This window comes from Triticum urartu, chromosome 5A, assembly GCF_056163025.1.
Source record: "Triticum urartu cultivar PI428250 chromosome 5A, HENAU_Tu73, whole genome shotgun sequence".
Lineage (NCBI taxonomy): Eukaryota > Viridiplantae > Streptophyta > Magnoliopsida > Poales > Poaceae > Triticum > Triticum urartu.
Genome location: NC_141877.1, coordinates 661,166,514 through 661,189,521, shown reverse-complemented (window position 1 = coordinate 661,189,521; position 23,008 = coordinate 661,166,514). Strand labels below are relative to the sequence as shown.

The 23,008-nt window shown below is 45.5% G+C and overlaps 2 protein-coding genes across 4 annotated transcripts; one reads left to right on the top strand and one right to left on the bottom strand.

Moving 5' to 3' along the window:
- The first annotated feature begins 6,252 nt into the window (after positions 1 to 6,252).
- Positions 6,253 to 10,274, top strand: LOC125511459 (uncharacterized). Of its 3 annotated transcripts, none has more exons than XM_048676841.2 (3): positions 6,253 to 7,098; positions 8,635 to 8,824; positions 9,422 to 10,274. In XM_048676841.2, the coding sequence occupies exons 1-3, from the start codon at positions 6,550 to 6,552 to the stop codon at positions 10,081 to 10,083; spliced, it is 1,401 nt and encodes a 466-aa protein (XP_048532798.1). In that variant the 5' UTR covers positions 6,253 to 6,549; the 3' UTR covers positions 10,084 to 10,274. The 3 variants fall into 3 exon arrangements, with proteins under 3 accessions (XP_048532798.1, XP_048532797.1, XP_048532799.1); XM_048676840.2 differs by having other exon boundaries at positions 6,265 to 7,098; positions 8,629 to 8,824; XM_048676842.2 differs by having other exon boundaries at positions 6,266 to 7,098; positions 8,629 to 8,815.
- A 2,584-nt stretch (positions 10,275 to 12,858) lies between these two features.
- LOC125506405 (putative low-specificity L-threonine aldolase 2) lies at positions 12,859 to 15,700 on the bottom strand. Its single transcript, XM_087525123.1, has 9 exons — positions 15,120 to 15,700; positions 14,387 to 14,498; positions 14,224 to 14,274; positions 14,046 to 14,117; positions 13,821 to 13,953; positions 13,678 to 13,736; positions 13,493 to 13,590; positions 13,208 to 13,274; positions 12,859 to 13,114 (listed from the first exon to the last, which is right to left on the bottom strand). The coding sequence occupies exons 1-9, from the start codon at positions 15,560 to 15,562 to the stop codon at positions 13,085 to 13,087; spliced, it is 1,065 nt and encodes a 354-aa protein (XP_087381249.1). The 5' UTR covers positions 15,563 to 15,700; the 3' UTR covers positions 12,859 to 13,084.
- Positions 15,701 to 23,008: the final 7,308 nt, after the last annotated feature.

Below are 23,008 nucleotides of genomic sequence, written 5' to 3'. Positions count from 1 at the left end.
CTTGAAAATGGATGAATTGTTTTTTCAGTTCCATGAACTTTTTTAAAATTTAATGAACTTTTGCTAAGTTGGATGAACTTTTTTTCTTTAAATATGTAAACCTTATTTCATATTTTTATTTTTGTAAAAAAAATAAAAAAAACTTGAGGCAGCACGCTAGTGGGCCGGCCCATGCTAGCAGCGCTGCAGGCCCCGGATCGTTAACGGGCGCCTGCAGCGCTCTACAAAATGAGACATTAAAATATTGCCTAAATAAATTGAGAGGATAACTCAACAATCAAATGGGAAGTAGGTTACTATCCCTGTGTACTCTACAAAATGTTTTATCACTAGAACAAAATCAAAGTGATTAATATAACAATAAACTATAAAAAACAAATTGAAACAATTAAGAAACACCCCATGAATTGTTTATAGAAAATTATAAATAGGAAAGTGAGCATCAATACAATGAGATATAAAAAGGTATGAATAAATAAATAAATTGAAAATAGTCTAGAGCAAAAAGGGAAAAGGAAAAACTACATGAAAAAAACCAATTTTCTCATTAGGTATTACCAACTGATAGAATGACCACTGGTTAGTGCGCGAGCCAAAAGGGCGTGAAGTGGAATGCTAGTCCAACCTTCAGTACAAAAAACACCTCCCTTGGTAGTTTTTTTTTTGCGAGAAAAACTTTCAATCTATTCATCTTCAATCATGGTAGTACAACGAACACTAAAAATAATAAAAATTACATCTATCTGTAGACCACCTAACGTCGACTACATGCACTGAAATGAGCCGAAGGCGTGCCGCTGTCATCACCCCTCCCTCGTCGGAGCCGGACAAACCTTGTTGTAGTAGACAGTCGAGAAGTCACCGTGCTAAGGTCCCATAGAACCAACGCACCAGAACAACAACCGCCGCAGATGAAGAGTGTAGATCAAAATATTCCAACCTGAAGACACACGAACAAAGATGAACGACAAACAGATCCGAGCAAATTCACCAAAGACAAATCCGCCATACTAATTTCGCACCCAACGAAATGGCAACGATGGCAACAGACAACAACAAAGTAATCAAAAATTGTGAAGCTACGCACGTGCACGTCTGAAGACCATTGGCTGGCTGAGGTGAACCATTTAGAATTAAGGATTGGGGGAGAAAGGCCCGCACCCCCTGAAAATGGAGGGGGGGGTGGGGGGGGGGGGGGGGGGGGGGGGCTGAGAAATTAGTTAGAAGGGAGCTTCGTAAATTGCCTGTAATTATTCATGAGTCTAGCATTATTGTTTGTAAAAATGGAAATGTAGAAAATCCTTTGCACACATTTAGAAAAATGTTTGTAACATATAAAAAAATTATAGGTGTCATTTAGAAAAAAAATATTACTTATCAAATATTTGCATATTTTTAAATTTATTTTAAATGCGTGTTTCAAAATGTTCATTGTGTATTAGAAAATGTTAAATGTGCATTTTGCAAGTGTTCAACATGTATTCAGATAAACGCTTGTTTAAAAATGTACAGCATGTATCTAATTAATGTTCAGCTTAAAATGCTCAACATGTATTTTCAAAAAAAGCCACGTGTATTTGAAAAGGGACAAAAAAACTAGAAGTGAAAAAACAAAAAAGAAGGAAACAAAAACACACGTAGAATGTTCTAAAACCAATCTATACCTTGCTTGAGGCGACGCTTTCTTTCATCTCACGGTAAGCGAGACGTAGCGCACACGAGCTATGGCTAGCTCTGACCATCTCAACGAACCTGATTCTTCGACATGTCCATGATCACAAGTTTTTGATAGGCACACGGAGCAAATGAAACATAACAGTTGGTTAGCGAGGTAAACAATGAAAAGTGCAAGCAACGACCGAGCTCTATGGAGCTCTTTAATTGTTTTTCAGCAAAAGAAAAAATCCGCACCTCAAAAAATCTGAAAACAGTATACACATAGACATGTATTTGATATTTGTAATATTGAAGTACAAAATTTCATATGTGATGTACACAAAAAAAAACAAATATATAGAATATAATGGGCTTTTTCTTTGTTCTTTTTAAGCCAGATATTTTGTTGTTGTTGTGTAGCTTGCAAATAATTGAATTACTTAACGAAACTTTATACATAGTTGAAGAACATGCATATGTATCTATTAAAAAAACTAGACATTTTTCGCAACTTCTAAATATATCTCGATTTCTTTTTGAATAACGTGTTCCATGGAGCCCGTCCTTTGCGACGCCGCTCCAGTGATCACACTGGCATTCAAAAACCAGCAGACGCGTTGGACCCTCGGCGGAGCAGCTGGCACTGGGCGAGAGTGAGATCACGTAGTACGACGGAGCAGCTGGCATCGGCACGCGACGGGCGCGTGATGCGCGCGCGCACGATCACGTACGAGCCAGCGAACGTGCCGCGCTCCCAGATCCGGCGCGGTAGGTTACAGCCCGGCTGGCCGTGGCATCAAGACGAAGGCGGCGCGGTTAACCAGGCAGCCTCCCCTCCCGCGGCCTGCCGGCGGGCACCCGGCGCCGGGTCCGGCAGAACCTGATGCAGCAGTATGCACCTGCTGTTTCTGCCTCGCCGGCCGCCGCGTGTAGATCCAGCCAGGGCGCCACGCCCATGTGTGCCGGTACGCTACGTACGCAGGCAAGGCACGCATAATCAACCGATGAACGAGTTGACCTGGGAGCTACAGTAAGCTTGATTACTCAATTCATTCCCACATCTGACAGGGATGATCAAACAGGCAAGCGGCATCTCACTCGACGATTAAATGGCACAGCTGGAGCCAGCTTCATCAAACTTCCACTGTGCTGCTCTACTGCACGCACCACTACTGCAATTCATTAGTAGTACTTCGTATATTAGTAGTATTTGTGTCAACACAAGTACTACTATTTGCAGTATGTATTCATTACTCCATGATCATGAGACTACCTGTGTAATCCCCTGCCATACAGGTGTGCCATCCGTACGTGCACTCGTATACATACTTAATTTTTTACACGTCTCGAAACCCTGGAAGAAATCGAATCTCACGGCGGCGGATCTAGCTCGACGGCGGAAACATCGCCGAAGCTAATCTCCAGGTCAATTGCTCGTCTCGTGCAGGACAAGTAGAATTCACTACTCGCTCTACTTACTACGGTGGCCACGCCTCCGTCCGGTCGATTTTACTCACGGAAGGAGACAAGCTGGCGTGCTTGCTAGCAGCGACCGTGCTTTCACTGCCTCACACGTAGTACGTACCACCAAAGTTAAAAGCCAGAGAAACTATACCGCGTACGTACGTACGTACGTACACAAACGAGTAAAGTGAATGAGTTGTCAAATTTCCGAGGTGCACATTGCAACGTGGTGTGCTTGACTATTGTGGCAAGCATGGGAGGCGAGTGATAAGTATATTTCGTGGGTCGTCGTCGATGAAGGTGACCACGTACGTAGTACTACGTACTACAGCTCCAAGGGAAAAAAACAGCAAACACGCATGATTGCCAAATACTAAATGTACGTACTATAGCATAGCTAGATTCATCATTCGTGAAGCGGCATGGCCGCCTAGCCATGGGATCTCTACAGTGGCATGTGCTCGTCATCGTCAGCGAATTAGTTAAGCCCACATTTATACATGGAATATTAAAGATAATGATGGGAGTGAGAGTGATTCAATCCGTGGATGGGGACTCAGACTTTGTAGGCATGCATAGGTAGGAGTATATAGGACTAGTACGATGGAAAAACATCATTGATCGTTGATGCACACAATCATACTCCCCTTTTCAAAAAAGCAATTTGCTGGGGAGGTATAATAAACAGTGTGATGCAGAGGCCGTGGTACTCCCCTTTTCTAAAAAGACAAAACATGTATAGCGTGGTGCCGTGGTCTAGGCTTAATTATGACTTGTTAAGCAGATGACGATATATGAAGAATTGCAACAAAGTTGCATGCGTTGGTGAATGAACAATTTTTTGCATTGCATCGGAGCATTCTAGTAATGGGGACCCACCCTGTTGCTGTTCACCTAAACACGATTTACTAGATAAATATGTCAGCAAACGTTTTGGTGCAGAGTGAGGTTGCGAACTGCTGCAATGTCTGAATTTGTGGACTACATTAGTCTAACACATCTTGGTCTTGGTTTAGAAAAGATTTCCTGTATTGCTCTCTCGGCCCCCCAGCCGTCTCCCCGAGCGAGGCGACCGGGGGCTCCTCTCCCCTCCCTCCAGCACCCATCCTCCTAACCCCTCCCGCCACCGTTGTTGTGCGTCACCGGGCCCTTCCTGCATGGCGATCTCGTGCTTCCTCGTGCGTGGCACCCTAGCTCGGGTGGTGGCGGCTGGTGGCGGTGTCCCTCGGTCCACGGTGGCTCCGGCGGTGGCGCGTTGCCTCGAGTGGTGCTGCTCTGGGTGGTCAGGAGGCGGTAGGGCAGCCACTTGGCTGCGGGCTGGCGGCAGCGCCCTCCGGGTCCAACCTGGGCCCTTTTGGTCCCCATTTGGGTCTGAGCGGGCCTGGCCCGGACTCGCCTGCTCCGGCTTCGGCAGACGGATGTGCGGCTCGTGCGGGGGGGGGGGGGGGGGGGTTGCGGAGACGGTGGTTCTTCTACTGCAGCGCGACGACGGGAGCTTCATGAGCACCTTTCGGGCTTGGCCGGGCCTAGAGGGCCTGGTGTGCTCCTATTGTTGCGTCCGGTCGATGATCATCGATGGCAGTGGAGGTTGTCCCCTCCCGCGTGTTTGCTGACTCTGCCGCTTCTCGTTCCCAGTTGTTCCCTCTTGGCTCCGTCGGTCTCGCTTTTGTTGACCATGGTGAGGCAGTGGTGATGATGGCAAGAACGTGGTAGCGCATGTAGGTGGACGGCAAGTTTGGTGGAGCGCGACGGGTCATCCGGGGTTGTGGGTGTTTGGTGGATGGGAGAAATCCCTATCAGCTTGCCGGCACCGACACGGTGACGCCCGTGGGCGCCGTCGTTCTTTCCTGAAGGACGTCAGATATTCCCCTTCCCCACATCCCAACACATATCGGGGGAAACCCTAGGACCAGTTCGGGCAGCTTCTTTCTCTTTTGTTTTGTTTGGGCGTGCTTGTGCTGTTTGCCCTAGCATTTGACTTACAATTCTACTGGGTGGTTGTTATATCTATATAGCAGGACGAACGCCTATTTCGAGAGAAAAGTTTTTTTTTTCTATTTTCACAACTGATCCACAGGTAAAAACTACTCTATAGTGGAGTAATATATACTCTCTATGTTCCTAAATCTAAGCCTTTCTAGAGATTATAATACAGACTACACGCGGAGCAAAATGCGTGAATCTACACTCTAAAATACGTCTATCATTATGATTAGTAAATTCAAGAAAGAATACTATAATTTTTTTAAAAATCTGTTGTTTTAGCATACATGGTCGACCATTCTACTCGTGTATGAAGTTTCACAAAGAAATGACACCCATGGCATTCTAGGCAAAAATGGCAAAATATGTGCTATATTTGAAAAACACTGTTTCAAAGACTAGTAAAGTCGGATTGTATTTTTCTTAACTATGGAATACTCATGTGTTATTCCTTCTCGAAACTTTGTACGCAAGTAGAATGGTCGACCAAATTTGATATCCTAAATTTTCAGATTTCTTTTTCTAGCATTTTGTTGAATATACTATTCATGTGAGCTCGTGTGGAACCATGTTCATCTGTGTATTTTTGTCACGTAATGCAGAAAAATGTATTTGTTTACTCTTAGAACCTAATAAAAATGTAAAAATTTACACGGATAGCAACATCCGATCATTGACATTGGACAGAGGCTTAAAAAATCCATCGCATGAAACATATACTCTTCCCATCCGAAAATAATTACAAAAAAATATATGTATCTAGAGGTATTTTAGTTTTAAATACATCAATTTTTATCCATGTTTTCGACAAGTATCTTCGGACGGATGAAGTATATATATAAAAAAGGAACACACGCTTAGTGCCTCGATCGACCGGACCGGATCCAATTACTCTGCATATTTTGCACCACATGACGCGCGTTCACGTTTTCTATAGATACCAGATTATCATGTTTTCGTTTAATCATACACTTATATACTCCAAAAGTCGGTCTTCGTATCCACTCCGGTTGATCACAACTAATACTCGTGAGCTTAATTAAGCGGCTGGTTGATATATAATCGCGTAGTATCACAGGTGGTGCTGACTGCTGACTGACTGGCCGGTGACCACGGGAAAAAGATACAGCGGGAACAGCCAGCCAGCGGGCTTCGTTTAAACGCCGGCCCACCGCGTGCATCCATCCAACTGCTTCTTCTACTTAAGCTGAGCCACCCCACAGCTGCCACACCGGCAGCCACCTCGCTCGTCTCTCCTCTCCCTCCCCACCACTCCTCCTTCTCAGGCTCTCAGCTACCCAAAACCTCGCCGGCCCAGCACAAGTCGAGCCTGCACTGCACGCGCGCAGCCGGCGCATGCATTTTCCGCCGACGCGCGCCGCAGCTCGTCGGCACCAAGGTCGACCGTAGCACGCGCGCACGCAGGACACTCGGCAGTCGGCACCGATGGGGGCGGCGGCGCCGCTGACGCTGCGGGACTTCCTGGAGATGGCGTGCGAGTCCAGCTGCAGCGACGGCTTCCGCTCCTACCCGCGCCGCGTCCTCCCCTGCCCGTCGTCCTCTGACGACGGCGCCCTGGCCACGCAGGCGAAGCTAAAGGAGGAGACGGCGCCCGTGCGGCTGCTCATCGAGGCCGACCTGCGGCGGAGCCCGTCGCGGACGCTCTCCTCCATCCTCTTCCCCAGGAGCCCGCGGTCGCTGGCCGCCATCTCGCGCCTCTCCAGGACCCTCTCGCGGCGGCTCGTCTTCTGGAGGCGCCACCCGGGCGAAGACGACGGCAGCGAACGGGACTCCCTCGGCCTCCCGTCCCCCGTGGTCAGCAGCTGCTCCGCGTCCGAGCACGCCGAGTCGGAGGCCGAGGCGCCTGGCCCGCCGCCCGTCGACGCGGCGGAGGAGAAGCCCGCCTCGAAGCCGTCGCCGTCGCCATCACCGTCGTCCAGCTCGGGCAGCGTCGACGCAGATGACAACCCCGCCGCCGCCGGAGCCAAGCACAAGGTGAGTCCTCCAGCTCCGGCCCAGTCCATTGCTCTGCACGCATATTTGACTAGTTGCCGCTCGCTCGCTCGCCGTCGCCTTGGTGGTGCCCGCGCGTTGAATGCTACGTCAATCATTGCGCGATTTGTTAGTTGGCGCGTCGTAAATACAGTCGAGTTCGGTGATCGATCGCTATGCATATGCATGGGCAGCGCCACTGCATACATGCATGGCTTAGATGGGCACCTCAACAAAAATTCGAAAAATCTCCACATCAGTCACTAGGGAAAAAACTTCTATATCGATCTTGTGTTACGAAATTTAATCACTCTCGATTTTTTCCAAGCGATTTTCTGCAACGCTGGTGATAAAACAATGCATGGGCAGCTGCCACGAGTAGAGGTCGTAGGGGGACTCAAGTATAGGGACGGAGCGGGATGGGCTCTCCGTGTGTTATTGGTGAGCCCAAAATATTCTCTCTTGATTTCGATGTGATGGAGACGACGACTAGTGTAATAAGATTGTACCCGGACCCCTGCCCCCGCGCGTGCGTCCTTGTCAACTCGAGTCATCATCCACGGACCGACACCCGGCTGACTGCGTAAACAGCTTCCAGCTCGCTGACATGTGGGGCCACAGCAGTAGTATACTCCCTCCCGGAAAGGTGCATTGCGACGTGCCTCAGAAATGGGGGTGCCTTTTTTACCGTGGCATGCAGCTGGGTGCTTCAGTCTAGACACCGAAAAAGCTCTTTAATTCTAGGGGAAGTATAGACAAGTTATTACCCCCACTCACCGAGTGATGTACGTACGGGCACATTATGAGTGGAGTGAAGAGGGAGCAGTATGTGATGTGCTAGCTAGCTGTGTGCCTGTGTGCTCCGGCAGTACGGTGCGGTGACATCGGTTCGAGTGAGCTCACCAATTTATAACAGCCAGCTTCCGCCATTGCTGATTCAAGACGGCATCTATCTACCTAGGCAAGGCTAACTAATCGCTCGTCCGCTTCACCGCTCGTGGAGTGGAACTCATAAATTTTGGCAGATGAAGTGTACTTTTCCGTGGTGGTAGTAGCGTCTTGCTCAGGTATGTATCGCCCACGGTGGCACCGACACGTCATGCTCGAGCACCTACGTCTGCTGGCCAGCTGCCACGAAAACGCCAAGCCGCGTTCTCTCCTCCACAGGCCGCAGCCACCATCGCGGTGACCACCGGAATGAATGGCCCGATGATCCACCAAGGTTGTCAGCAACAAAAAAAGAAGAGTGTATCTACATCTATGTGTCTGACATTTGCAACGCGACGCTGCTCTTTTGGTTCCATCCCTGTGGTGTGGAGCACGTCTTCCGTCAGAAAATACTGTATGTAGATCAAGGAGAAGAAGCCGATCCAACCACCCCAAATGGGTTGGGACGTACGTTGGGTTGGTTTTCGATTGACAGTGTGGCCCTTTCTGTTTGGCATGTCCTTTTTGCCTGCTCTTCTTCCCTGTGTATGTAAGTGGTTAAAATGATCGAGATGGTAAATTAAACAGTGCGTGCGTGCGTTGCAGGAGCAGCTAACACATGGTGGCGATGCCGTGGGGTCGACGGAGGAGGAGAAGCAGCAGCTGAGCCCCGTCTCCGTCATGGACTTCCCCTTCCACCACCACCACCACGACGACGACGAAACGAGCGACGCCGGCACCTGCTACTCGCCTGCTACCCCCTTCCAGCACTGCCTCCCCGATGATCCCGAACGTACGCTACGTAAGCTTTCTCTTCTCCCGGATTAATTCATCGGTGCCGTACGTGGTCGATCAATGTTGGTTAGCGTGCCACGCCGGAGTAGGCACCGTGATCTTCACACCGCTTGCTCGGACACGACACTATGGGCATTAAAGCCGCCTCAGCTGAATCTCCAACCTCCAGATCGACCCACGGTCCAGACTCCAGAGCTCCATCGAAACCGTTGAGTAGTCCCCATTGCCCATTGGACTGGACCACAGGCAGCCGCGTTGAGCTCTCCCCGGTTGGCGTGCCGGCCGGTCTCCTTTGGCTGGCCGGCTTGGCTAGAGACCTCCCATGAATTGACCCTTGCCGCCATGCATGCATGCTACGATGAGCAGCGGAATCTAGGCCGCCGCATGTGATCGTGACGCTTGTCGAGTCGATCAAGTATACATACTCAACGCATCGTGCGCAGTAAATAAGTTTTTCGCAACCTGGAGAGTCGTACTACGTATGAGCAGCACTAGGTCAACCATCAAGAGCGAGCACTGTAATTTTCATGGATCGATCTAGTGTTATTAACAACTCACAGCCGTTGATTTAATTAACCTCGTCGATGCATGGGACTGACTGCAGGGTCGAACAAGGCGCAGGCGCAGGAACTGCTGCTGCTGCACAAGATCCGACGGCTCCACGGCCTGGCGCAGCCGGTGGGCCCCGTGGATCTCGAGGCGCAGTTCGGCACCGAATCTGATCGCCAGTCCGCGGAATCTGACGACACGCACACCCAGACGAGCAACTGCAACTGCAGCAGCACCAGCGCCGACGGCGGCAAGGCGGCGACGTGGTCACCACGGTGCAGGAGCTACACCGATCGTGAAGCAGAGCGCGAGCCTGACGAGCCCTCGCGCCTCCTCGCGCGACTCCTCAAGGACGACGACGGCACGGCAGTTACTTCGGGTGCTACGGAACGGCTGCTCCTGGACTTCTTCGAGGAGGGGCTCGACCGGCGCCGCTCGTCGGAGGCAGGGCCAGTGGTCGGCGCGGTGAGGCCGTCGGACGACGAGTCGGCGCTGGTTCGTGCTGCACAGGAATGGGTGCAGGGCGCCGGGACGCGGTGGGGCGCGGAGGACGTATTGTACGCCGGGGAGGCGGCGCTGGCGGACATGGACCGGGGTCGGCGGTGGGTGCGCGCCGGCGAGGAGGAGCGGGAGGTGGGCGCGGCGTTGGAGGGGCTGGTGATGGACGCGCTGGTGGCCGAGCTGGTGCGCGACTTGGCATTGGCAGCACGGCGTTGACGTACGGTGTAAAATATGTGCACGTCGTGCGCGTACCCGTGTGCCGCTGGTTTGGTCTGGTAGGAAAGGTAGACGCGTTGAGTCTTGAGTGCACGTTATTAACTGGAGTGTTAAAACATGACGTGGTTTCACATGCATGGTTGGGTGGTGCGCAGTGGCGGTACCAGGATCAAAACCTTGTGATGTCAAACTTTACTAGTAATTTTTTTAGATCATAAACAGGAATAAAAAACATCTTACCTCACAAATTTATCCATTTATCAAACCAAAGACCTGACAAAATAAATCTATTACTAAGAAAAAGGCAAATATGCAATTCTTATTCTTAATCAAAATAATCTCCTACATCCTGAATCCTAATATTGCTAGTGAGAGAAAAAGTGGAAAATATTGAACTGTATTGCTGTTTTTGCACATAAAACAAACAAGTAGAAGTAGAAAAGTGGAGGGCCTTGCCTTGTGTTGGATCAGATACAGAGTGCAGACTAGTACAGTAGTATTGATTCAGAGTTTCAGACGGACAATTCATGTGCAGCCGCGGGTGCGCCGCTCGTGGCTCGCTGGACGGCCCAAGGTGGTTGTTCCTCGCGTCTCATGTGCAGGGTCCAGCCAAAGATCACCGGCGCCTGGATGGGAAGTCTGGAGACGATGTGCTGCGGCGGCCGTCCACTGCCATTGGAGAGGTATGTGTGAAGGGGAGGCAAGGAGATCACGTAATTTGGGGATCAAGCGATACAGTGCGATCAGTTAAGGGATTTTGGACTTTCTTCTTGCTCTATGGCCCAGTACTGGCCCAACTAATTGTTACAGAAGCAGGGAATAAGAGAATAGATGGGCTTGTCTCAAAAAAAAAAAGAGAATAGATGGGCTTGTGTAGTTAAATTCCAAATATCGCTGGTTCAACGACGTGGTGGTATGCAGACGTGAGACGTGGGGGTCAATGTCGTACGAAAATCCTGTGCAGTCAAGCGACTACACAGTTATAGCGTGGCTTCGCCACTGGTGCGAGCAAATTGATAGTACGTACGTACTTCATATCGAGTACTCACTCCCTCCGTTTCAACTCAAACCATGACACTTGTTTTTGAACGGACGGAGTACTTCGTACCTTGTTGAGGGGAATTGACACCACACACCGTTATGACATCACCTAAATCGTATTTTCTCCTTGGCAAGTTATAGAACGTATATGATTTAATCAAATTAAACTTTGTAAACTTTAACCAAGTTCATAAAAAAAAATATTTTCAAACAGCGCTTGCTCGGCATTGTAATATCTTTATCACCGAGACTCTCTTGGCTGGCATGCCTTAATATTGCACATTTTGCAACTTAAAATTCCGACACTTTAGATCTGTTGTTGGTTACTTAGTCAAGGAATTCAAACATTATATGAAAGAACGGGAGTTCAAACAGAGTAAGATTGCTATGTGGCAAAATAGGGTAGCTCATTGTTCCGCTTGTTGGTTGCATAGAGTTTCTTGTTCAAGATCTTGTTATAGCTGATTGTAACCCTATTGAACTGGAACAAAAATCCTTATCCCTCGCAAAAAAAAGCTACTTGTGAGTTGCTTGAATCTTAAATTTGGGTCAGTCGATCTTTTTGGCCGTTGATTTTTGCTTTATGATTCGTGCTGCATTTTTTTTCTTCTGCCTATGCTGCTTGTTGCACTGGGCTTGTTTTTTTTTTCTTGAATACGCACGAGCGTGCGTATTATATTATAAAGAAGGAGTGGGTGAGGAACCCAAATCCACATATGAAGGTTTACATCATGGCTTGTTTGTTTCGACTGACCCCATATTTGGGTAGTCGATTGCCACTGGGCCGAATCCCGTCAAGAGTTCGATCCAGCCTTCATCTCTCTCCCTTTTGTTTGTTTCTTTTGCTTCATTTTTTTATTTCTGTTTCTATGCGTTTTTATTTTTTCTTTTTTCCTTTCCTTTATTAGTTCTTTTTTCTTTGTGGGTTGTTGGCCCTCCCATCTCCCCCTTTGATCTTTTCTGTTCTTTTTTCCTTTATGGTCAGTTTTTTTTTCTTTTGTGGAATTTTTGGATGTTGGGTCAGTGTAAATGTATATTCACAAATACTATAAAGTACACAGAAAGATTGCACTATTATATAATTATTCTTTGCATATCGAAAAATATGCAATTTCAGTGCAAAGTGGTGTGCAAGTTTTTTCTTTTCTTTTTAAAGGGTAATAGCAATGTCATTAATTTATCTTTCCTATAAAACTTCATTATTTTGATTTTTTAGTTACAGGAGTGGTAGATAGCGATGTCGGATCTCCACATGCCACAGTGCAAAGCAATGGCATCTATCACCATGCTCTTCTCTTGAACCATTTGGAATAAAAGGATGCGTGGGTCTTCCGGGTTCCGGCACAAGTCTATCCCACCCTTCATCATTTTTGACATGGTCAAGAGCGAAGCAAAGCTTAGGAAAGTTGCAGGAGCGAAACATTTGGGTAAAATTATGACGGCAGAGTAGCGGCTTTGTAATAATGGGGACAATGTAATATCACTATAACTTCTTAATTAATGGATGAGGCAAAGTGTTAGAAGGGATAATGAGATATTGGTGGAATTGTTGATTGTATTGCTTGAGCCTCGTAGGCATATAAGTATATAGGAGTACAATGACCAATATGGAGTACAAGACAAGGCAGGACTAAATCCTAGTCTTGCCTATACTTACTAATAATCGTATACTCAACACAAAGCTTTTGCCTCCACTTCGAAAATAAACAATACTGGTGGAGACGATAAAGGGCATAATGAATGGTGCAAGCAATTATTTTCAGTAGACATCGTTACTATACCTAGTTGCAAGCTCCGAGCTGAAGAAGAACATAATCACACGCACATCGCATGCATAAGAAGGCAATAGATTATTCTTGGAAGTTGTTACTACTACCAAAGCTGGCCGCGATCACAAACAAGCTGGATACTAGCGCCCTTATGAATTCGTGGTAGCGCCGTTCGTCAGATGCATCGCCTGTCAGACTGTCAGTATTTCCTCCACGGCTTCCTGAAAACAGAGCAACATATCAGTGCTATCCACACACAACCTAGAGCGTCGTTGATACAAGGTCACACAAGAATCTAAGTAAGATTTTCGTACCTCGATACATGCCAAAGTATACTGGACGTCAGCATCTGAAATTTGGTAGTGTACCGCAAGTCTGACACTGCAAATTGAAGGAGTTCAAAATGGAGGCCTAGAAAAAGTTATACATGCATCATATATACTCGTGTGAAATAAAGCAGCGCGCCGCTTTTAAACACAGCCTGCCTATATATCAAGTTGCAGTTAGAGACCAACACAGGCATAAGGATACGCTTATGTTGAGCTTGACAATATATAGAGTAGTACTGAAAGAAAGCAGTTGAGCCAACTGAAGTGAACCTCTTGGAGCCTATTGGCGTTGCAAGCACATTGCGCTGTTCGAGGACTTGACACAGTTTGGCAGGTGATATGCGTGCATCCGCCATATCAAAGAAGACCTAGGGAATACAGTGCAATGTGGATGCATATAATATAATCAGAAAACATCAATCAAACTCTCTGATAGATGGACTAGCAGGACTAACCAAATTGGTCTCCACTGAAGCTAAATCAACTGTAAACTGTTCAATTTTCTTCAGTCCATCTGAACAATTGGACAAGAAAAACAGATTCAGGACTGAACAATGGAATACCGATATAGATAGGATGGAAAAGATTAATATGAAACCTGCTAAGACTTTAGCCTTCCTATGATCATCCGCAAGCTTGCCTACAGTGTCGCGCACTGCAACTTCAGCAGCAGCACAAAGTATTCCTACCTGCCTTATTCCACCACCTAGTGTCTTCCTAAGAATTGTAGCCTGAAAATAGTTTTTTTTTCAGATTATTATTACATGTTCTCTTAAGCAGGCAGCCAAAACATACTACTAGAAGAAATAATGTCCATCATAACCTTGTGTATGAAGGCCTTGGAACCAACAATAACTGATCCAACAGGAGCACCTATCCCTTTCGCTAGGCCTACCTGCACTTCCACGTTTAACAAAGAAATACAGTCACACCTCCTATACCAGCGTGGCCCATTGTATATAATCTGCCATTGTAGAAGTGCCCAGCAAATCGATACGTACCGAAACCGAATCAGCAGCTCTCACAAGTCTATCAACAGGAACCCCAAGTGCCTGACAGATACGATAGCAGTGATGATGTAAAATCTCAGGAGAAGATCGACACACATACTTGGTACTTAGAACATCCGGTTAATTGATCCCATATATAGTACATAGTACTTACTGCGGAGGCATTGAAAATACGAGCTCCGTCGATATGAAGCTTCAGGCCATGGGTTTTAGCAACTTCACCAACCTTATCGGTGTATTCTACAGACAGACACTTTCCTCCGCAACTGCAGCAGCAGCAAGAACAAACACACTATCAATCAGGTAACATAGCATAGCTAGCTACTACTACCTCCGATCCATAACAAGTGTCATGGTTTTGAACTATACTACTCTTTTATTTTTTCATTTCAAAAAGGGAATAGCCAATTCTCTACAGTATCGAGATCCACGCATCCATTTTACTAAACAATTATTCAAAGTACGTAATAGTCACAAAAAAAGGAAAGAGAAGACCACAATGGTCGATACTGCTTACTCCCTCCCAAAATATTACTTCCTCCTTCCAAAATATAAAGCGCATTTGCTTTGCACGGTCTTTGATGCATGACTTTGACTACTTGTACACACCAAGTTCTATGGTACGGGCATGTAAGAATGGTATTATTGTATCTATCTTGCAAAATAATTTTATTTTATATACATTCATAATTTTTATTTATATATATGAATATTATAAGTGAAAATCATAGTTAAAATTGTGCGTCAAAGATGAGAAAAAGTCAACCACATGAATAGTCAAAGTTTTACTCGTATCACTACCACACTAGCCTTCTGCACGATCTCTTTCTCAAAAGAAAAAAGTCTTCTGAATGATCAGTAACATGAGCATCGACAGAGCAACTTACTTTCCCTGTGTGTTCTCCAAGCATATGAGCCGGGTGGTGGGATAATACAGCGACCCATCCCGACTCCTGATGGCGGCAACGATCTTATCGATGTCCATGGTGCCGTCGGCGTTGTTGGCGACGATCCTGGGGTGGACGCCGCCGAGGGTGGAGATGCCGCCGTGCTCGTAGACGTGGATGTGGGAGTTGTCGCCGAGGATGGCCTCGCTGCCCCTGGTGTCGCAGTGCACGAGGACGGATATGAGGTTGGCCATGGTGCCGGACGGCACGAACAGCGCGGCCTCCTTGCCCATGATCCGGGCCATCTCCGCCTCGAAGCGGCGCGCGGTCGGGTCCGAGCCCAGGATGTCGTCCTCCACGTCCGCCGCGGCCATGGCGGCGCGCATGGCCTCCGAGGGCTTGGTCACCGTGTCCGAGCGAAGGTCCACTACCTTGGTCGCCATTCTTTCTGAGGCGTGGGTCGGACCGAGAGTGAGTGGAGGGCTGTGGCTTCACTGGAGGTGGCGTCAAGGTCTGGGCGGCGTACGTTGCCACCGAGGACGAGTCGGGCTTTGCAGACGCGGCTAGAGGAAGAGGAGAGGAGGTGGAGCTGGAAGAAGCTACAATATACAGAGACCAAGTGACCAATTAAAATCATCTACATAGATCGGTCAACTCAGTTCGCACCAATTAAAACACACCAAAGGTACGATGTGTCAGGATATATATTCAGTTATTCAGAACACAAGTTGACTCCCTGCTTCTTCTTTTACAAGCACTGAAGATTCGCTGGTGCTAAGTAGCTTCCCTGTCAGATAGAGTTTTCACCAAGGCCCCCAAGATGCTTTATCTTTAATTCTCTATCTATCTATTTTTCCAGAAAAACTTCTAATCTATTCATCATGTATCATGACAGCACAAAGAAGACGATAAATAACAAAATAAATAAATAAATCCATGTCCGTAGGCTACTTAGCGACGACTACAAACACTGGAGCGAGCCTAAGGCCCGTCGCCGTCATCGCCCCTCCCCTCACCGGAACTGAACAAATCTTGTTGTAGTAGACAGTCGGGAAATCATCGTGTTAAAGCCTTGATTTTATCATTCCTCAAATAAAATGTTTGATGGTTTCGTCGTTGTTACTTGCTTCTATGATCATGCGGTTAAGCCATGAACACTGCATATGTTGTTTTACCGTAATTGCTAAAGTGTTCTGGTAGGAGAGGGCATCTTTCAAATACTTTATTTTGCTTTCTGGTTGAGTCAGAACTAAACTAGCAAAGTGACCAAGTTGGAGTTCGTGTGAAAACCTTTATACTTATAAATGAAAGTATTATGTATACAAGGACCATTATTCCCAAATTCATCAATTTAGGGACTCTATATGGGTTTCGTCTGAATACCTTTATATAAAAATGAATGTATTTTGTATCCATTTAATGTGGATATCTAAAAAAATATATCATATCCTAAATTTATCCATTTAAGAATTCAACACGGAGTTTGTATGCATTTTTTCTTGTTTCTATTTTTTTTACTAAATATATTCGCACACATTTTTATTAAATTTAATATATAAAAAATATTAGAGTATTCTTTATCTACATAACAATAATAAAATTAACCGTTAGCTTGTTTATGTTTCGTGTTTCTAGTGCTGTTGTTGGGTTTCGTACTAATTTCAAAAAATTTCCTACGCACACGCAAGATCATGGTGATACATAGCAACGAGAGGGGAGAGTGTGATCTACGTACCCTTGTAGATCGACAACGGAAGCGTTAGCACAACGTGGTTGATGTAGTCGTACGTCTTCACGATCCGACCGATCCAAGCACCGTTACTCCGGCACCTCCGAGTTCTTGGCACACGTTCAGCTCGATGACGATCCCCGGGCTCCGATTCAGCAAAGCGTCGGGGAGGAGTTCCGTCAGCACGACGGTGTGGTGACGATCTTGATGTTCTACTATCGCAGGGCTTCGCCTAAGCACCGCTACAATATGACCGAAGTGGAATATGGTGGAGGGGGGCACCGCACACGGCTAAGGAACGATCACGAAGATCAACTTGTGTGTCTATGGGGTGCCCCCTGCCCCCGTATATAAAGGAGTGGAGGAGGGGAGGGCCGACCCTCTCTATGGCGCGCCCTAGGGGAGTCCTACTCCCACCGGGAGTAGGATTCCCCTTTTCCTAGTCCAACTAGGAGTCCTTCCATGTAGTAGGAGTAGGAGACAAGGAAGGGGAAGGGAGAAGGGAAGGAAGGAGGGGGCGCAGCCCCTCCCCCTAGTCCAATTCGGACTAGGCCTTGGGGGGGCGCGGGGCCTGCCCTAGGCAGCCCCTCTCTCTTTCCCGTATGGCCCAATAAGGCCCAATACTTCTCTCCCGTATTCCCGTAACTCCCCGGTACTCCGAAAAATACCCGAACCACTCGGAACCTTTCCGATGTCCGAATATAGTCGTCCAATATATCGATCTTTACGTCTCGACCATTTCGAGACTCCTCGTCATGTCCCCGATCTCATCCGGGACTCCGAACTCCTTCGGTACATCAAAATTCATAAACACATTATATAACTGTCATCGAAACCTTAAGCGTGCGGACCCTACGGTTTGAGAACAATGTAGACATGACCGAGACACGTCTCCGGTCAATAACCAATAGCGGGACCTGGATGCCCATATTGGCTCCTACATATTCTACGAAGATCTTTATCGGTCAGACCGCATAACAACATACGTTGTTCCCTTTGTCATCGGTATGTTACTTGTCCGAGATTCGATTGTCGGTATCTCAATACCTAGTTCAATCTCGTTACCGGCAAGTCTCTTTACTCGTTCCGTAATACATCATCTCACAACTAACTCATTAGTTGCAATGCTTGCAAGGCTTATGTGATGTGCATTACCGAGAGGGCCCAGAGATACCTCTCCGACAATCGGAGTGACAAATCCTAATCTCGAAATACGCAAACCCAACATCTACCTTTGGAGACACCTGTAGAGCTCCTTTATAATCACCCAGTTACGTTGTGACGTTTGGTATCATACAAAGTGTTCCTCTGGCAAACGGGAGTTGCATAATCTCATAGTCATAGGAACATGTATAAGTCATGAAGAAAGCAATAGCAACATACTAAACGATCGGGTGCTAAGATAATGGAATGGGTCATGTCAATCAGATCATTCACCTAATGATGTGATCCCGTTAATCAAATAACAACTCTTTGTCCATGGTTAGGAAACATAACCATCTTTGATTAACGAGCTAGTCTAGTAGAGGCATACTAGTGACACTCTGTTTGTCTATGTATTCACACATGTATTATGTTTCCGGTTAATACAATTCTAGCATGAATAATAAACATTTATCATGATATAAGGAAATAAATAATAACTTTATTATTGCCTCTAGGGCATATTTCCTTCAGTCTCCCACTTGCACTAGAGTCAATAATCTAGTTCACATCGCCATGTGATTTAACAGCAATAGTTCACATCACCATGTGATTAACACCCATAGTTCACATTGATATGTGATCAACACCCAAAGGGTTTACTAGAGTCAGTAATCTAGTTCACATCACTATGTGATTAACACCCAAAGAGTACTAAGGTGTGATCATGTTTTGCTTGTGAGATAATTTTAGTCAACTGGTCTATCACATTCAGATCCGTAAGTATTTTGCGAATTTCTATGTCAACAATGCTCTGCACGGAGCTACTCTAGCTTATTGCTCCCACTTTCAATATGTATCTAGATCGAGACGTAGAGTCATCCAGATCTGTGTCAAAACTTGTATCGACTTAACTTTTACGACGAACCTTTTTGTCACCTCCATAATTGAGAAATATTTCCTTATTCCACTAAGGATAATTTTGACCGCTGTCCAGTGATCTACTCTTAGATCACTATTGTACTCCCTTGCTTAACATAGTGTAGGGTATACAATAGATCTGGTACACAGCATGGCATACTTTATAGAACCTATGGCTGAGGCATAGGGAATGACTTTCATTCTATTTCTATCTTCTGCCGTGGTCGGGTTTTGAGTCTTACTCAATTTCACACCTTGCAACACAGGCAAGAACTCTTTCTTTGACTGTTCCATTTTGAACTACTTCAAAATCTTGTCAAGGTATGTACTCATTGAAAAACTTATCAAGCGTCTTGATCTATCTCTATAGATCTTGATGCTCAATATGTAAGCAGCTTCACTGAGGTCTTTCTTTGAAAAACTTCTTTAAAAACACTCCTTTATGCTTTGCAGAATAATTCTACATTATTTCCGATCAACAATATGTCATTCACATATACTTATCAGAAATGCTGTAGTGCTCCCACTCACTTTCTTGTAAATACAGGCTTCATCGCAAGTCTGTATAAAACTATATGCTTTGATCATACTATCAAAGCGTTTATTCCAACTCCGAGAGGCTTGCACCAGTCCATAAATGGATCGCTGGAGCTTGCACACTTGGTTAGCTCCTTTTGGATCGACAAAACCTTCCGGCTGCATCATATACACCTCTTCTTCTAGAAATCCATTCAGGAATGCAGTTTTGACATCATTTGCTGGATTTCATAAAATGCGGCAATTGCTAACATGATTCGGATAGACTTAAGCATCGCTACGGGTGAGAAGATCTCATCGTAGTCAATCCCTTGAACTTGCCGAAAACCTTTTGCGACAAGTCGAGCTTTGTAGATAGTAACACTACTACCAGCGTCCGTCTTCCTCTTGAAGATCCATTTATTTTCTATGGCTTGCCGATCATCGGGCAAATCCATCAAAGTCCATACTTTGTTCTCATACATGGATCATATCTCAGATTTCATGGCCTTAAGCCATTTCGCGGAATCTGGGCTCATCATCGCTTCCTCATAGTTCGTAGGCTCATCATGGTCAAGTAACATGACCTCCAGAACTGGATTACCGTACCACTCTGATGCGGATCTCACTCTGGTTTACCTACGAGGTTCGGTAGTAACTTGACCTGAAGTTACATGATCATCATCATTAGCTTCCTCAATAATCGGTCTAGTAGTCACAGGAACAGATTTCTGTGATGAACTACTTTCCAATAAGGGAGTAGGTACAGTTACCTCATCAAGTTCTACTTTTCTCCCACTCACTTCTTTCGAGAGAAACTCCTTCTCTGGAAAGGATCCATTCTCAGCAACGAATATCTTGCCTTCGGATCTGTGATAGAAGGTGTACCCAACATTTTCTTTTGGGTATCCTATGAAGACGCACTTCTCCGATTTGAGTTTGAGCTTATCAGGATGAAACCTTTTCATATAAGGATCGCAACCCCAAACTTTAAGAAACGACAACTTTGGTTTCTTGCCAAACCATAGTTCATACGATGTCGTCTCAACAGATTTAGATGGTGCCCTTTTAGCGTGAATGCAGCTGTCTCTAATGCATAACCCCAAAATGATAGTGGTAAATTGGTAAGAAACATCATAGATTGCACTATATCCAATAAAGTACGGTTATGACGTTCGGACACACCATTATGCTGTGGTGTTCCAGGTGGCATGAGTTTGTGAAACTATTCCACATTGTTTTAATTGAAGACCAAACTCGTAACTCAAATATTTGTCTCCGCGATCAGATCGTAGAAACTTTTATTTTTTTTGTTACGATGATTCTCCACTTCACTCTGAAATTCTTTGAACTTTTCAAATATTTCAGATTTGTGTTTCATTAAGTAGATATACCCATATCTGCTCAAATTATCTGTGAAGGTCAGAAAATAATGATACCCACCACGAGCCTTAACACTCATCGGATACATCAGTATGTATTATTTCCAATAAGTCAGTTGCTCGCTCCATAGTTCCGGAGAACGGCGTTTTAGTCATCTTGCCCATGAGGCATGGTTCGCAAGCATCAACTGATTCATAATCAAGTGATTCCAAAAACCCATCAGCATGGAGTTTCTTCATGCGCTTTACACCAATATGACCTAAACGGCAGTGCCACAAATAAGTTGCACTATCATTATTAGCTTTGCATCTTTTGGTTTCAATATTATGATTATGTGTATCACTATGATCGAGATCCAACGAACTATTTTCATTGGGTGTGTAACCATATAAGGTTTTATTCATGTAAACAGAACAACAATTTATTCTCTTACTTAAATGAATAACCGTATTACAATAAACATGATCAAATCATATTCATGCTCAACGCAAACACCAAATAACACTTATTCAGGTTCAACACTAATCCCGAACGTATAGGGAGTGTGCGATGATGATCATATCAATCTTGGAACTACTTCCAACACACATCGTCACTTCACCCTTAACTAGTCTCTGTTTATTCTGCAACTCCCGTTTCGAGTTACTAATCTTAGCAACTGAACTAGTATCAAATACTGAGGGGTTGCTATAAACACTAGTAAAGTACACATCAATAACATGTATATCAAATATACTTTGCCATCCTTCTTTATCTGCCAATCACTTGGGATAGTTCCGCTTCCAGTGACCAGTCCCTTTGCAGTAGAAGCACTTAGTCTCAGGCTTAGGATCAGACTTGGGCTTCTTCACTTGAGCAGCAACTTGCTTGCTGTTCTTCTTGAAGTTCCCCTTCTTACCTCTGCCCTTTTCTTGAAACTAGTGGTCTTGTCTACCATCAACACTTGATGTTTTTCTCGATTTCTACCTTCATCAATTTCCGCATTACGAAGAGCTTGGGAATCGTTTCCGCTATCCCTTGCATATCATAGTTCATCACGAAGTTCTACTAACTTGGTGATGGTGACTAGAGAATTCTGTCAATCACTATCTTATCTGGAAGATTAACTCCCACTTGATTCAAGCGATTGTAGTACTCAGACAATCTGAGCACATGCTCACTAGTTGAGCGATTCTCCTCCATCTTTTAGCTATAGAACTTGTTGGAGACTTCATATCTCTCAACTCGGGTATTTGCTTGAAATATTAACTTCAACTCCTGGAACATCTCATATGCTCCATGACGTTCAAAACGTCTTTGAAGTCCCGATTCTAAGCCATTAAGCATGGTGCACTAAACTATCAAGTAGTCATCATATTGAGCTAGCCAAACGTTCATAACGTCTACATCTGCTCCTGCAATAGGTCTGTCACCTAGCGGTGCATCAAGGACATAATTCTTCTGTGCAGCAATGAGGATAAACCTCAGATCACAGATCCAATCCCCATCATTGCTACTAACATCTTTCAACACAAATTTCTCTAGGAACATATCAAAATAAACACAGGGAAGCAACAACGCGAGCTATTGATCTACAACATGATTTGCAAAATACTACCGAGACTAAGTTCATGATAAATTTAAGTTCAATTTAATCATATTACTTAAGAACTCCCACTTAGATAGACATCCCTATAATCCTCTAAGTGATCACGTGATCCAAATCAACTAAACCATGTCTGATCATCACGTGAGATGGAGCAGTTTCATTGGTGAACATCACTATGTTGATCATATCTACTATATGATTCACGCTCGACCTTTCGGTCTCCGTGTTCCGAGGCCATATCTGTATATGCTTGGCTCGTCAAGTATAACCTGAGTATTCCGTGTGTGCAACTGTTTTGCACCCGTTGTATTTGAACGTAGAGCCTATCACACCCGATCATCACGTGGTGTCTCAGCACGAAGAACTTTCGCAACAGTGCATACTCAGGGAGAACACTTCTTGATAATTAGTGAGAGATCATCTTATAATGCTACCGTCAATCAAAGCAAGATAAGATGCATAAAAGATAAACATCACATGCAATCAATATAAGTGATATGATATGGCCATCATCATCTTGTGCTTGTGATCTCCATCTTCAAAGCACCGTCGTGATCACCATCGTCACCGGCGCGACACCTTGATCTCCATTGTAGCATCGTTGTCTTC

Excerpts from the sequence above, each read along its gene's own strand:
- LOC125511459 (XM_048676840.2), top strand. The coding sequence starts at position 6,550 with ATGGGGGCGGCGGCGCCGCTGACGCTGCGGGACTTCCTGGAGATGGCG. Across the intron at positions 7,099-8,628 it reads CCGCCGGAGCCAAGCACAAG|GAGCAGCTAACACATGGTGG; the intron begins GTGAGTCCTCCA and ends CGTGCGTTGCAG. Across the intron at positions 8,825-9,421 it reads TGATCCCGAACGTACGCTAC|GGTCGAACAAGGCGCAGGCG; the intron begins GTAAGCTTTCTC and ends GACTGACTGCAG.
- LOC125506405 (XM_087525123.1), bottom strand. The coding sequence starts at position 15,562 with ATGGCGACCAAGGTAGTGGACCTTCGCTCGGACACGGTGACCAAGCCC. Across the intron at positions 14,499-15,119 it reads TTGGAGAACACACAGGGAAA|TTGCGGAGGAAAGTGTCTGT; the intron begins GTAAGTTGCTCT and ends CTGCTGCTGCAG. Across the intron at positions 13,954-14,045 it reads CCAAGGCCTTCATACACAAG|GCTACAATTCTTAGGAAGAC; the intron begins GTTATGATGGAC and ends AACTATTTTCAG.